The sequence below is a fragment of the Anolis sagrei genome, chromosome Y (assembly GCF_037176765.1).
Source record: "Anolis sagrei isolate rAnoSag1 chromosome Y, rAnoSag1.mat, whole genome shotgun sequence".
Taxonomy (NCBI): domain Eukaryota; kingdom Metazoa; phylum Chordata; class Lepidosauria; order Squamata; family Dactyloidae; genus Anolis; species Anolis sagrei.
Window position 1 is genome coordinate 64043610 of NC_090035.1, and position 16518 is coordinate 64060127.

At 42.7% G+C, this 16518-nt stretch overlaps 1 protein-coding gene across 2 annotated transcripts in view; it reads right to left on the minus strand.

The window, feature by feature from the left end:
* Nucleotides 1–769: 769 nt before the first annotated feature.
* LOC137095059 (protein Aster-A-like) overlaps nucleotides 770–16518 on the minus strand; it is a 94086-nt gene continuing 78337 nt past the window's right edge. The window contains exons 14-19 of one of the 2 annotated variants that reach the window (XM_067461255.1): nucleotides 16143–16246; nucleotides 14825–15010; nucleotides 14612–14699; nucleotides 5923–6030; nucleotides 3965–4085; nucleotides 770–2338 (exon numbers count right to left, since the gene is read on the minus strand). In XM_067461255.1, the coding sequence (XP_067317356.1) occupies nucleotides 2270–2338; nucleotides 3965–4085; nucleotides 5923–6030; nucleotides 14612–14699; nucleotides 14825–15010; nucleotides 16143–16246 (676 nt within the window). In that variant the 3' untranslated portion in view covers nucleotides 770–2269. Of the gene's footprint in view, nucleotides 2339–3964; nucleotides 4086–5922; nucleotides 6031–11085; nucleotides 11165–14611; nucleotides 14700–14824; nucleotides 15011–16142; nucleotides 16247–16518 lie in introns of those variants that run through there. The other variant, XM_067461256.1, reaches the window with a different exon arrangement.

Below are 16518 nucleotides of genomic sequence, written 5' to 3' on the forward strand. Positions count from 1 at the left end.
GAGCATTCTGAACTCCCCCAAAGATGGAGTTGAACCAAACTTGGCACACAGAACTCCCATGATCAGCAGAAAACACTGGAAGGGTTCAGTGTGCATTGACCTTGAGTTTTGGAGTTGTAGTTCACCTACCTCCAGAGAGCACTGTGGACTCAAACAATGATGGATCTAGACCAAACTTAACACAAATACTCAATATGCCCAAATGTGATCACTGGTGGAGTTTGAGGAAAATAGACCTTGACATTTGGGAGTTGCAATTGCTGGGATTTACCTACAATCAAAGAGCATTCTGAACCGCACCAACAATAGAATTGAACCAATCTTGGCACACAGAACTCCCATGACCAACAGAAAGTATTGGGTTTGGTGGGCATTGACATTGAGTTTTGGAGTTGTAGTTGATCTATATCCAGAGAGCACTGTGGACTCCAACAATGTGGATCTGAACCAAACTTGGCATGAATACTCAATATGCCCAAATGAGAACTCTGATGGAGTTTGGGGAAATAGACCTTCACATTTGGGAGTTGCTGGGATTTACAGCTCACCTACAATCAAAGAGCATTCCAAATCCCACCAACAACAGAACTGGGCCAAGCTTCCCATATGGAACCCCCATGGCCAACATAAAATACTGTATTTTCTGATGGCCTTTGGTGACCTCCCTGACACCCCCTCATGTTTCCCCCAAGAGGTCCCGATCCCCAGGTTGAGAAACGCTGGGGGGTTTTGTACGCCTCTTCATAAAAACACACAGATGCAACATAGGTTCAGATCCACAGTCTTTATTCTGCTCCCTAATAAATAAGCCCTGGTACATCTGTGGAACAGAACACACAGGATTGTTAACACTGAACACAGCTAAAAAATGTAGGGAGAAAAGGGTAGGTAGAAATCTGAGCCTCCAGAACGCCAAGGGACAGAGACCATAGAGCTGGCAGACATACACCCCTCCCCAGGAGGGAGCAGATTTCAATCCCCCCCTCAGGCAGTAATGGAAGGGCCCCACAGACCCAGGCTGGCAGTGAAATCTCCTTTTGAAGTGATAGTATAGTTTGGGGGCACAGTACTCCGTCCATGGAACAATTACAACAAGCATAGCAGTCATTGTTCTACACTCCGGTTTGCTAAGGCATCACCTTCCCTGCAAGTCTGGCAAGATGATGCTAAACAAAGAGGGGCACTCCGACACCCTGCAAACCTCATCTCAGGAAATCTAGGAACCATTCTAAACTGCTGGTGCGTGCAAACTGGAATCAATTGTGATTCTTGCCCTAGAGCAACTGGTGGACTTGGGAGTTGACAGATACTGTTGGACTCCAGTTCCCATCAGCCTCAACTGAACCTGAGCTATACTGGGAAAGTTCCTTTGACAAACAATATCCAGAACCAGCAGTGGCTCTGTTGCAGGATTCTGGGAAAAGTAATTTTTCCGCACCCTGGATGGGAGCGGCACTTGGATGCGATGTTGTGTAACTTTCCTACCATTTTCCCAATGAACTCCCCCAGAACTCAAAGTGCCTTGGCCCCGTTTCCCTGCGTGGCAATGTCATACTCAGGATCACAGCTAAGCATTTCACTCTCAGAGGTAATGTTGAAAAAGTCCCTTTAATGAAACTGTCAGGCCCACATAAGGAAGAGAAGAGGAGGCCCGAGGGAATAAAGGAAGGAGCCCATGGTGCGATTTGAGCTTTTTACTCAACTGTCTGTACACGAGTGAGTAAAAAAGGACTGGGAGATGGATTTGAGGCCGTTTGCTGTCTACAGCATGAAAGGAAATGGGTTATTACTGTCCCAGCTTTTGGCTGAAGCCTCAACACGAGAGGCAGGTACAAGCACCAGACTCTGTCCCTGGGATCTCTTCCCCTGGACACACACAACGGTTGGAAAGAAAAGAGGATGCTGGAGTAGCAAGTCAGAAACTCTCTGAGGTCCTGCGGGGAATATAAATAGCACTTAAAAGGGGAGGGAGTCAATTGAAGCCACTGCACAGACCCTCAGAGAGAGACAGAGAGAGAAAAACTGAAGGAGAGAATGTCCAGGCCATTGGATCCCTGAAGCGGGACCGGAGGAGGGAATCCCTTGCTGTCAGTGGCACACTTCAGGATAAAGTTCAGGGAATGAACTGGCAAGGAGCACAATGTTGTTCCCATTACCCACCCACCCATCAGGTCTGGGTGCCACCGAGCCAGCAGCAGTTTTTGAGGTGGGGTCTGGAATCGTCTCCAAAAGTCCAGTGAAACCCTCAACCGGGGGAGTCATTGGGGTTTCACTCTGGCTCCAAGGGAGGTTCCGCCACCGTGATGCCCTGGTACAGCTTCTCAAGGGAGATCTTCATCTGGTGGAAAAAAGTTGATGATATTAATTATTAATATAATTATTCATTATTATTAATGTTTTAATTGTTTTTATGTTATTGCTCGCATCGAATCGTGCCGTTTGTAAACCACCCTGAGTCGCCCTCGGGCTGAGAATGGCAGTACATAAATATGGTAAATAAATAAATAAATGAATGAATAAATAAATAAATAATTCTCCTGGGATAAAAAAGGTGTTGTTATTCTCCAGGGATAAAATGGATGCCAAGATTTAAAAGATCCGGGAGTGGGGCATTAGAAGGGCCAAGTTGGGCTTTATGGACTGTTTCCCTCATCATGGAAGCAGCTACAAAGGGAGGGGTTTAGTGAAAATAGTGGTACAGATGATGGATTAGATCAAGGTTCTAGTCCTCACTAAGCCATGAAAATAAGTGGATGAACTTGGACCAATCACTCTTTCTCCATCCATCACAAGAACATAAAACTGCTGCTCTGGGCCAGAGTGAAGAGAGAGGCCAGGGGACAGTTCCATCTTGTCTCCTACATATGTCATCTCCTGGGGACCCCTCCCTCCCAGCACCAACTGCTGCTCTGGGCCAGAGTGAAGAAAGAGGGGGTCAAAGGACAGTTCCATCTTGTCTCCTGCATATGTCATCTCCTGGGGACCCCTCCCCCCCAGCACCAACTGCCGCTCTGGGCCAGAGTGAAGAGAGAGGGGGACAGTTCACCTTGCCTCCTGTGCTAGGCTAATAATATAATATAATATAATATAATATGATATGATATGATATGATATGATATGATATAATATGATATAATATGATATAATATGATATAATATGATATAATATGATATAATATGATACAATATGATACAATATGATACAATATGATATAATATAATATTTATAGTATTATAATGTGTTGCAATATAATACTACTACTAATAATATATTATAATTATATATTTATATTACATGTAATATTATAATATAATGGTATAGTACATTATAGTACCGTAATATTTAATACTGATATTATACAATGCTAATAACATAATATATTGTATGCATATATATCTTGTAAGCTGCTCTGAGTCCCCTTCGGGGTGAGAAGAGTGGCATATTAATGTCGTAAATAAATAAACAAGAAAGAGTACATTGCTGTGAGTTTTCTGGGCTGTATGGCCATGTTCCAGAATCATTCTTTTCTGACGTTTCACCCACATTTATAGCAGGTATCCTCAGGGGTTGTGAGGTCTGTTGGAAACTGGGCAAGTGAAGTCTATATACCTGTGGAATGTCCGCTGAGGCAGCTGTAAATGTTGCAACTGGCCACCTTGATTAATGGTCTTGTAGCTTCAAAGCCTGGCTGGTTGTTTGGGGGGGGGGGGGTGTTAGCTGGCCTCAATTAATTCTTGTCTGGAATTCCCCTATTTTTTTGAGTTTTGCTCTTTGACCAAGAGAAATAAAATATCCACCGAATAAGCAGCGAGAGCCCATTCAATTTATAACCCTAGAGCTGCTGGATTTTTCATGAACACTATCAGAGCTTGGAAACACTACTTTATAGTTTTCAGATGCTGTCAATTCCAAGCTCTGCACCTTGCCCGATTCCTCATGGAAATCCCTATCTACTGGCATTACCTCATCCAGCAGCTCTACTGACGCCTTGAGGATCTGTTTCCACTTCTGGACTTCCACACTGTGGAACCGCTTCTGCAGCTCCAGGATCTCAGCCCATTCTGATGCTGTCTGTGGTAGCTTTCTGTCATGGAAAAGCAAGAGAACACAGTGGTCACAGACAACAGGAAATGTCATCCATCTCCCAATCATCACCACCCCTTTTGTGTCCACCATTGCCATCTCTCTTGTGGTGTTTTGAAATGTAATGAACTTGCCTCCCAGAATTGCCATTGCTCCAGTCTTTTGACTATCCATTGAGCTGTTTGATACTACTGATTTTACATGCAACATTTCAGATTGCCAGAGAGGAAACAATCTCCTTCCTAGAATCATAGAGTTGGAAGAGAGCTTGTGGGCCCATCCAGTCCAACTCCCTGCCAAGAAGCAGGAAAATTTCATTCAAAGCACCCCCAGCAGATGGCCATCCAGCCTCTGCTTAAAAGCCTCCAAAGAAGGAGTCTTCACTACACTTTGGGCCAGCGGGTTCCACTGCTGAATAGCTCTCACAATCAGGACGTTCTTTCTAATGTGCCGGTGGAATCTCCTTTCCTGTAGTTTGAAGTTGTTCAACGTCCTTGTTTCCAGGGAAGCAGAAAGCAAGCTTTCTCCCTCCTCCCTATGACTTCCCCATACATATTATTACATGGCTCTCATCAGTCTCCTCTTCTGCAGGCTAAACATGCCCAGCTCTTTAAGCAGCTCCTCATAGGGTTTGTTCTCCAGACCCTTGATTATTTCAGTCGCCCTCCTCTGGACACACTCCAGCTTGTTAACATCTCCTTTAAGTTATGGTGCCCAGAATTGGACACAGTATTCAAGATGTGGTCTACCCAAGGCAGAATAGAGGGGTACAATGACTTCCCTAGATCGACTATTCCTGACTTGTCTATCCCTGAAATCTTGCATTCTCAGGTAGAAACCCAAACTCAAGCATTCAAATCAATGCTTTATGGAAGCAACAAGGAATGTGCAGCTGCCCAAGTGCTATTAAATTGAAGCTCCCATCAGCCTTCACCAGCACTGTCAAGGAAGCTGTTTCGAAATATCGGATGAGCTACATAATTCTATCTCATACTTTACAAACTATCTTTTCAGGTATCGTCCAAAGTCTCATGTTGTTGTTGTTGTTTATTTGTTCAGTCACTTCCAACTCTTTGTGTCTGCATGGACCAGCCCACACCAGAGCTCCCTGTCAGCCGTGGCCACCCCCAGCTCCTTTAATATCAAGCCAGTCACTTCAAGGATACCACCCATCTATCTTGCCCTTGGTCAGCCCCTCTTCCTTTTTCCTTCTATTTTCCCCAGCAGCATTGTCTATTCCAATGAATTCCAGAGAATTACTTTTCAATGTTGTTAAACATTAAGCCCCCAGTGGCACAGTAGATTAAAGCGCTGAGCTGCTGAACTTGCTGACCGAAAGGTTGGCCGTTCGAATCTGAGGAGCAGGGTGAGCTCTCACGGTTTCCCCAGTTTCTGCCAACCTAACAGTTTGAAACCCTGCAAATGTCAGTAAATCAACAGGTACCACTTCTGTTGGCAGGTAATGGCGCTCCATGCCGTCATGCTGGCCACATGACCTTGGAGATGTCTACGGACAACGCTGACTATTCGGCTTAGAAATGGAGATGAGCACCATCCTCCAGAGTCAGGCCCAACTAGACTCAATGTCAAGGGGAAATGTTTACCTTTACTTAATCATTTTAATGACCTGATTAAGATGGTGCCTTCTTTCCACACAAAGACAAATCTTGGTGCTGCTCTCCCACCTTTTGAAGCAGAATATTGACAACATTTTGAGTTGGAATAGAATTCCAGAATGAAATGAATATTTTTTTATTATGAATGTAAGAATGAAGATAGAGTAATTTTACTGTTTTGTTGATCTTTTTCCTACTCCTCATCTCTTCCCAGTTTCTCACCCGTTGGAGAGGGCATAAGCCTGCCAGGATTCGAAAGTGCGGGCTGTATGCTCCAGAGACCAGAGCCGGTAGAACAGCATCATGTTGAGGATGACCAAAACCACCAGGCTGCAGAGAAGCAGAAATGGGTTAGAAAGTGAAGCAACCATTGAGGGTGTACCACTTCAGATGGTGAGGGGAATTGCTCACATGCCTGAAGGGCCCTCTATCAACCTTCCACATCTGAAGCCAGTATGGCCCTTGAATAAATTTATCAAAGTCAGGACTGACACCTACTAAGTCCTCAAAGACTGTTTTTAGAAGACAGCAAGTTAGCTGATGCTAATTTGAGTCCTTTCTCAAAATAGCTAAAAGCCTCACCTATAGTTATGGACAATCCTGAAACCAGAGAGTTGACTGAAACAACATGCTGAGACAAAGGAATGCAAGTTAGGATGGAGATGTGGTATGATATATCTGGATGCGGAAGGAGCACTCTTGGTAAGAGACCACTGCAACACAAGCTCTCACAATTCCCAACAGCTGGTAAACTGCCTAGGATTTCTGAGAGTTGAAGTCCTAAACTCCTGGAGGACCAAATGTTGGGACCCATTCCTCTAGACCGGTGGTTCTCAACCTATGGCTCCCCAGATGTTTTGGCCTTCAACTCCCAGAAATCCTAACAGCTGGTAAACTGGCTGGAATTTCTGGGAGTTGTAGCCAAAACACCTGGGGACCCACAGGTTGAGAACTACTGCTCCAGAGACAGGTCTGTATATGTGCTTGGCATGATTCAATGATAATGTCCAAGGTACAACCTTCTTTTTAAACTTTATGCCCTTTAACAACTCTCTCTGCACTTCTTTGTAAACTAATTATAATAAAATGCAGCAACTTCTAGAACTGTAATCTCAGGTACATTAAACACCTTCTTGGGCTGTATATATTATTACTGATCACTGAGCAGAGGAAAAAAGCAAGAGCTAGAGGGTCAGGAACATCCACAGAGTAAATGTATACAACAAGCTCCTGGTTTCACTCTATCCCTACCAATATCTGCTTCAGCCTCCATGTAATGTAATGAGAAATATTTTTCAGTTACATTTCTTTTCTCTTTTTTTGCTTAGTAAAAAGTTGAACTTTTGAACTTAATACTGTATTTCTTCAATTTTAAGATGCCATCAATTGTAAGAGGCACCCTAATTTCAGTACCAACAGAGAATATATTTATTTATTTTATTTACGACATTTATATGCCGCCCTTCTCACCCTGAAGGGGACTTAGAGCGGCTTACAAGATATATACCTACAATATATTATATTATTAGGATAGTACAATATCAGTCTTATATATTACTATTGTAATATTATTAGTAATATTATATGTAATATAAAATATATAATTATAATATCATATTATTAGTAGTATTATGTTGCATTACATTATAATATTATAAATATTATATGTATATATAAAATTATATTATATTATATTATATTATATTATATTATATTATATTATTAGTATAGCACAGGAGACAAGGTGGAACTGTCCCCTGGCCCCCCCTCGCTTCACTCTGGCCCAGTACAACAGTTGGTGCTGAGGATTTCTCTCTGTTGGTTATACTCCCCCTGAAGACACAGGTTCACAACTTGGGAGTGATCCTGGACTCATCGCCGAGCCTGGAACTTCAGGTTTCAGCGGTGGCTAGAGGAGCATTCGCACAATTAAAACTTGCGCGCCAGCTGCGTCTGAACCTTGAGAAGTCAGACTTGGCCACGATGGTACACTCTCTTGTTACATCTCGAATAGATTACTGCAATGCACTCTACATGGGGTATATCCTTTCTGTATAAGGATAAAGGCAAAATATAAATAAATTGTCGAAAGACCTCTTCATTTTGCCTATGATGGTCTCCTCCTACTCTTCCAGGTTGTGAGCAGAGGTCTTTTGCTCTTTGATCCTTCAAACTGGAGATGCTGGAGACCTTTTCAAAGCCAAGCATGAATTTTACCTCTGAGCTACACTCCCTCCCCAGCACCTTAAACCTTTTCACATACAGATATCTTGAGTTCAAGGCTTGTGAATCACTCATTTCTCCCTCACTCCCTCCTCATAACATTAAAAGTACAAGGCACAATCACTTATTGGTATATTCAGCACTGACATCTGACATCTCCCTGTGGAATATCAGTGGCATGTAGCTCATCAGATCACAGTTTTTAATGAAGGCAAAAATAGGAATTAACACAGGTAAAGATGACAGTGAATATGGACGACAGAGAAGGAAGTCATGCCATTTAGATGAAGTGGTCACAAGCACTCCACTACTGTTAGGAAACTAATAGGTGTGATCCGACATCATGATGTGTGACAACCCTTCCAGATTAGGAGCCCTATACACTTCTAAAGTGATGGCTGATGACACTGAAATTGTGGTGTAAATGTAGAGTGGGATATCAGCTGAGCTGAAGGACACAAACAAACATCCAGTCAAAACAGAACTGTGTGTGGCCTGCCTTTGTGCTGCTTTGGGCTGAAGCTGGTCCTGGATGCATCTGGAGCCTCTTACATAGCTTGCTTTCCTATTCAAGAGAAGCTTCTAGTCCTCAGGGCTCAGACAATATGTTCTGAAAACTTGTGAGCAGTGAAAAGTGAAAGCCGAAGCCACAGAAATGAAGACCGAATGGGGCTAAAGAGGCTATCAATAGGCAGCTTATAATGTACTGCAATATAATACTAAAATAATAATAATAATAATATACTAATAATATACGAATACGAATATTATATATTATAATTATATCTTTATATTACATGTAATATTACTAATAATATTACAATATAATGGTATAGTACAATATAGTAACATATAGTACTGTTATTGTACTATGCTAATAATATAATATATTGTATGTATATATATCTTGTAAGCCGCTCTGAGTCCCCTTCAGTGTGAAAGGGGCGGCATATAAATGTAGCAAATAAATAAATAAATTACATAGGTTCGTGTCTCTAATGAGTGGATTAGAGAAGACAAAAATCAGATAACAATGCAGTTTTCTGTACTTTGCTTACTATTACATTTCAGGCTACATAGTTATCGAACTGTACAATCTTCTTAGCTTTCCATGGCTGATACCGAATGAGAGACTCCCTCCTGGACACACAGAAGGCTGGGCGACTTGGAAGGCACTGAACAGACTGCGCTCTGGCAGCACGAGATGCAGAGCCAACCTTCAGAAATGGGGCTACCAATTTAATGCATTAAATTAGTTTACACATGAAATTTAAATCCAGTCAACCAAAACAATGCACATGACATTAAAAGGGTAATGAATTGAATGTTGAAAGTTGGAACTCATGTTCTTTAGGGATGTAATGGCAACATGGCATTAGTCCCTTTGCTTTAGACTTCCAATTTGCATATATTCTATGTATTGGTATTCTGCTGTTAAGCTGCTATGATTATGATGGCCTTGATACACAGAAAGAAAATCTTTCTGTTGCCATTATGTATTCTGCCTTGTTCTAATTACAGGAAAGGTTGGTTATAAATGGAAATAATAATAAACTGAGAGTGGAATTAACCTCATTGAACTGCTAATATATACTCCTGAAGGTGAACAGATGGGTTGGTGCTATGAGATTAAACTTTTTTTTCTCACACTTACATAGCAATGTATTCCTTAGATTCATGACTGGCAGCCAGGTTGGACCTTGAGCCCTTTGGCAATGTATAAAATAGTGCATTAAGATTGAGAAAGCAAGGCAGGAAAAAAGTTTTGCTGTGCAGTTCCAAATTACTTCATGGTTTCTTTGCAGGCTCAAGCTCCAACAAGACAATTCATATTTGTGGCTATGGACACACAATGTATTATGTAGTTATTTGTTTATATAGGAATTCTCTTTGCTTATCAAACCCCACTGCTCTTCCTTCTTGGGCTCCTTCCTCATAAATAGACTTTTCAAAATTCCTATCTCACCCAGGGTTTTAACGTTTTAACATTTTATCTTGCACATTTGCTCCGCCCTTTGTGTTTGATTTTTATTATGTTGTTTTGCACTGTTTATTTTATTTTGTTAACTTCATGTATTTTGTATCATGTATTGTTTATTTTGCTTATTCCCTGTTGTTTTTATTGATGTGTTGTTGGGCTTGGCCTCATGTAAGCCGCTCTGAGTCGCTTGGGGAGATGGTGGTGGGGTATAAATAAAGTTATTATTATTATTATTATTATTATTATTATTATTATTGTGATGCAAGTTTTCTGTTATTTTGTGTTTAACTTTGCTGTATTATTTTTGGGCTTGTCTTTATGTTAGCCACCCTGAGTCCCCTTTGGGGAGATGGTGGCGGGGTATAAATAAAGATGATGATGATAATAATAATAATAATTATTATTATTATATAATATATAATTATATTATTATTATTATTATTATTATTATTATTAGGAATGTATTTATTGGAGATGGAAATTCATGTGCTTTTTGGTTTATGTCAGTACTGCAAATGTGGTATCTGTTCCACCTGAACAGAACTGAAATCTTTGTTTTATAGTCATTTTTTGTAAATAGAGGGTGAATCATATTGAGATATTAAATAAAAATATGCTTTCCTGGTTTAGAAAGAAAGAAAGACAGACAGACAGACATAAAGAGAGGGGGCTACCAAGTAGAGTCCACGACATGAGCGTGTAAGGAAGAGCAAACTACCGAAAACCTACTACTGCAACCTGAGTCCTGCCAAATGCACAATGGAGGACTGTCTCACAGCGACACCATAGGCACTCCAAGGGGCCAACTACTGGTCAAAGGACATTTAGTATAATGCCAAGTTTGTAACTTTGTTTACATTTTAACTGTACTCTCATTTCACTTCTGACACGATAAATAAATAATAAGCTTTCCATATAGGGCAGAGTACGTCACAGTCTTGAGCACGAAACAACCACTAAGTGAAATGAACAATCAAAATACAGCAAAAAAGGAAAATGGAGATGAACTGTAACACTAGGAAGGAATAACTAAGGAGACGAACAGAGACAAATAAATAACGACAGAGGCAGAAAAAGGAGCCATTTGTGACTGTGGTAGAGAAAGGGCGATGGCGCATGATTGGCAAAGGCAGGAAAGGGCAGGAAAGGATGGTATGTGTGTAAGCAGCAGGATCAGAGCAGGATGGGGAGCAAGATCAAAGGGGTGCCTGAACCAGAGAAGCAGGTGCGACCATTTGCATACAGTACCTCACACAGATCCTGTGCGGAGGCAGAAATGGGAGAAGGAGAGAAAGAAAGGCGTGAAGCTTTGCTCCTGTTCCTCACCCCCCAGCAGAACAGAAACAAAAAACAAGCAGGAGGTCCTAGCCTGATGGGTTCCTCTTTCCAACACTTTCTCTACTTTTAAAACAAGGAGTTGTTAGCTGTCTGTACCGTTTGAACAGAAGCTGCACATTCAGAAGAAGCACGGGTGGAGAGTGGTTTTAGAAACAGCAGGAAAATCTTTATATTGAGGTTAATAATTTGTTCACCTAGTACAATCTCTCACACCAAAAGTGACTTGCACCAGAAGCAACTTGCAGCTTCTCAAACCTAGTACAATGGAGCCCCCAGTGGCGCAATGGGTTAGCTCCTTGTGCTGGCTAAACTGCTGACCAAAAGGTTGGCAGTTCAAATCCGATGAGCAGGGTGAGCTCCTGACTATCAGCTCCAGCTTCCCACAAGAGAAGACTCCCACAGGATGGTAAAACATCCGGGCGTCCCCTGGGCAACATCCTTGCAGACGGCCAATTCTCTCACACCTAAAGTGACTTGCAGTTTCTCAAGTCGCTCCTGACATGAAAAAAACAAAACCTAGTACTATGTTATCTATTCAGATTGGCAGTGGGCAGACGGCCAATTCTCTCACACCAGAAGTGACTTGCAGTTTCTCAAGTCACTCCTGACATGGAAAAAAAACTAATACTATGTTATCTACTCAGATTGGCAGTGGGTAGACGGCCAATTCTCTCACACCAGAAGTGACTTGCAGTTTCTCAAGTCACTCCTGACACAAAAAAACCAAAACAAAACCTAGTACTATGTTATCTACTCAGACTGGCAGTGGGTCTCGAGGCTCCTGAAACAGTTTTTACTCAAAACCTTCTATGTAATCCAGTGGTTCTCAACCTGGGGTCCCCAGATGTTTTTTGGTCTTCAACTCCCAGAAATCCTAACAGCTAGTAAACTGACTGGGATTTCTGAGAGTTGTAGGCCCAAAACATCTGGGGACCCCAGGTTGAGAACCACTGATCTAATCCTTTCACAACTGGAAGTCCCTGACATACACCTCAACAGAACTATGAACTATCTGGAAATGTCACAGAACTACCACTACACTTTTAATCCCCCCTCTCCATCTATTCTACAGCACAGGAAATAAAGTGGTGAACTGAGGCCACATGGTATGTGTCAGAAATATTAAAAATTAACTAGATATTTGTAATTACAAAAATGTGAGTCAAGCACTGAAAGGGTTAAATGGATGCAATGACTCAGCAAAAGTTGTAGTTCTATATAAGTAGGTATGTCTGCATCCTAGTAGGTCTCTGTGTTAGTTTGCCTTAGAGGGAGAAAGATCTTAAGTCTATGAGAGAAGGCCCCATAGTGTGAGGCAGGCCTTCGTGTGAGGCAGGCCTTCGTCTATGAGGGAAGGCCTCAAGAGTGTGAGGTAGGCCTTAGTTTATGAGAGAAGGCCTCACAATGTGAAGCAGGCCTTAATCAATGAGAGAAGCCCTCATAGTGTGAGGTAGGCCTTAATCTATGAGAAGCCCTCATAGTGTGTGGTAGGCCTTAGTTTATGAGAGAAGGCCTCACAATGTGAAGCAGGCCTTAATCAATGAGAGAAGCCCTCATAGTGTGAGGTAGGTCTTAATCTATGAGAAGCCCTCATAGTGTGTGGTAGGCCTTAGTTTATGAGAGAAGGCCTCACAATGTGAAGCAGGCCTTAATCAATGAGAGAAGCCCTCATAGTGTGAGGTAGGCCTTAGTCTATGAGAAGCCCTCATAGTGTGAGGTAAGTCTTAGTCTATGAGAGAAGCCCTCATAGTGTGAGGTAAGCCTTAGTCTATGAGAGAAGCCCTCATAGTGTGAGGTAGGCCTTAGTCTATGAGAGAAGGCCTCACAGTGTGAAGTAGGCCTTAGTCTATGAGAAGCCCTCATAGTGTGAGGTAGGCCTTAGTCTATGAGAGAAGCCCTCATAGTGTGAGGTAGGCCTTAGTCTATGAGAGAAGGCCTCACAGTGTGAAGTAGGCCTTAGTCTATGAGAAGCCCTCATAGTGTGAGGTAAGTCTTAGTCTATGAGAGAAGCCCTCATAGTGTGAGGTAGGCCTTAGTCTGAGAGAAGTCCTCACAGTGTGAAGTAGGCCTTAGTCTATGAGAGAACGCCCCATAGTGTGAGTTAGGCCCTAGTCTACGGGAGAAGGCCTCACAGTGTGAGGTAGGCCTTAGCCTATGGGAAAAAGCCTCACAGTGTGAGTTAGGGCTTAGGCTACAAGAGAAGGCCTCACAGTGTGAGGTAGGCCTTAGTCTATGAGAGAAGACCTCACAGTGTGAGGTAGGCCTTAGTCTATGAGAGAAGCCTGTGTGTGAAGCTCCAATGTGAAGGCTGAACTTTATTTGTGTCATGGAAACCTTGTTCTTGCATATAGTGCAACCATATTATTATGATATAAAGAAAAGTTTCCTCTGGAAGAGATAACATTGGTCTGTGTGTTTTTGTTCTTTAATCACTTTGGGCTACTGGTGCTGGGTCACGTTGCTGCTACTAAGTTACTCTGCTGTGCATTTATGGAGAGGGTTTTTCATTAATAAGCCCACTCGCCCAACAGTATGTTTATCTGTGTCAGGCTAGAAATGCAGGAGACAACACAGAAAGACCTTATAGACAGTCACACCATTTATCTATGTATTCTGTTTGGTTGACACGTATAGGGAGCAGCTCTCTAGGGTCTGTAATACAGTTTTCTTCCAGCCATGCCTTGAGATTCTAGGGACTGAACTTACTTAATCTTCTAATTCAACTTATCCATGCCTTGATGCTCCAATCTCCCATGCCCTCCCACTCCCATCCTTCCCTTCAACAAAGCCTGACAATTTGGGACTGAGAGCCGGGAAACACACGCAACACCGTGACATCTGGGCTAAAATTATCTTCAAATACGACAGAGGGGATTAAGTGTTCACTTCCTGTTTCCAATGGTAGCAGCACAGCTAACATATTGTGAAATCTGAGCCTCAAGTCCAGGATAAACTGTGTAGGAGGACAGTAGGTAAATAATGTTGTGTGGGAACCAAAGAGGAGGAATGCAAGTGCCCAACTGAAACTGGTCCAAAATGCATGCAAATGCTGTGGCTTGGCTTCTCTCACCCCAGGACTCTTCAACTCTCCCCAAACTCATTTTTGGACCAGATCTTGCCCAGAATGGCAAGCAAAAGTAATTTGGCTTCACTTCCAGCACTGCTCATTGCCACTCAGTGTCCCATTCGTGCTCTATGGTGGCAAAATAGGGAATGTGTGGGTCCTTCCACAGATTGGAGTCTAACTCTCAACAGTCTTACCAGAAGAGATAGTCCAACAATATCAGAAGGACTAGAGATATCCCACACTGGCTTTGAATTCTCCCCAAACACACCACTCATGCCTCCATAAGATAGTAACTCCCTTACACCAGGCTGATGATGAGGATGACTGTGGATACTGTCTGGCTTTGTCCTTGCTCTGAAAGCTGCTCCGAAAGCCGTGAGGTAAGGCTGCCTGTAAGACAGGAGAGGGAGAGCCAGTCAGAGGTTGATGATACAATAGGTTCTACAACCAAAAATGAAGGGGAGGAGGCAAGTTGGCGCTCTCAACTCACCCTCTTCCCACAGCCAGGAGCATACCTGAGGGTCGAATTGCTCGACTGGTTCCCTCACATTCCGGTAATGGGGGAATTGGGGGCTCAACGTGAGGGGCTCTCCAGCTCAGCGTGCGTTTCCTGCGGCGCAGTCCAGACAAGATCCCTCGTGGTTCTTTACCATGGCAGCTCTCCTCTAGCAGGGCCTTCTCGGCTTGCACCAGTGCCAACTCTGAAACAGCCAAGTGGGAAATGTTGGTTTTGGCTGGGAAAGGGTCACAGAACACAAAAGGTTGTACTTGCCTACACATCAACTTCTCCCCAACACCACCTTGCTCCATTCTTCATGTATGGTCAGATATGTATTTATTTATTATGTATTTATTTAGTATATTTGTATATCACTTTTCTCAGCCCTCGGGCGACTCAAAGTGGTTAACAATAGCAAAACATCATAAAACAGTTAAAAACAATTAAAGCTGTAGCATAATAAACAATTAATTATACATCAGTAGAACATCTCCTTAGCACCTCATAATTAGTATCAGGATCTAGTCTCATCATCCAATTGTTCCATATTCCTATATTCATTAAACTGCCTATTCAAATGCTTGCTCGAACAACCAGGTCTTCACTTTCCTCCAAAATGCTAACAAGGAGGGGGCCGATCTAATATCTGTAGGAAGGGTGTTCAACAGCCGAGGGGCCACCACTGAGAAGGCCCCGTCTCTCGTCCTTGCCAGATGTACTTGTGACGCAGGTGGGACCGAGAGCAGGGCCTCCCCAGACAATCTTAACATCTTAGCTGATTCATAGGAGGAGATGCATTCAGACAGGTAAGTTGGGCCAGAACCGTTTAGGGCTTTATAGGCTAAAGCCAGCACTTTGAATTGTGCCCGGTAGCAAACTGGCAGCCAGTAGAGCTGGCGCAACAGAGGAGTTGTATGCTTCCTGAGCACCGCTCCAGTTAGTAACCTGGCTGCCGTCCATTGGACCATTTGAAGCTTCTGGACAGTCTTCAAAGGCAACCCCACGTAGAGAGTGTTGCAGTAGTCTATACAGGATTTAACCAGAGCGTGGACTACCATGGCCAAATCAAACTTATTGTCAATAAACCTTTTGTGATTTTTAAAAGATTAGATTTTGCATGTTTGCCTCCTAAGCTCTGGGTTCTTTACAGCTACATCACATGGCATTTCATGCTCTCCTCGCTAATGAGCTGATGCTCAACTTTTGTATCCTGTTTGTTTTTGGATGCTCTGCTATATATTTTATGGTAGTTTTTCACAAAAACCCTGAACCTCTGACTGTATAACTTTCAGGCAGAGGTGTTATGTCAAGGTTCTGCCCCTCGCTTCACATACCCAAATGCTGGAAATATTCTTCGACACCGCTCCATGCATTTTTTTCAATGAGTGTCTTCACAAGGTTCCATGGTTGTTTCCGATACCGGATCTCGGAGGAGACTCTGTCAGAAAGACAAGTTGCTCTGGTCAAGTCAGACCAAGATAATATCACTCCCTCTTCCTCTGTCCCCAAGGAATCCTGAGAAACTGGTCCTCAAAGTAAACCCATCTTTTCAAAGAATGGAAAGAGAGACTAGGTTTTGGCTGTCTTTGGTCCAGAACTGAAGGACTTGGAGGGTTATTTCATCTGTCTTTCTATCAGTTCTGTAATCTTGCTCTCCAGACAAAATCAAAAGCAGTCTGGAAAAGTTACTTTTTTAGATCATAATCCCAG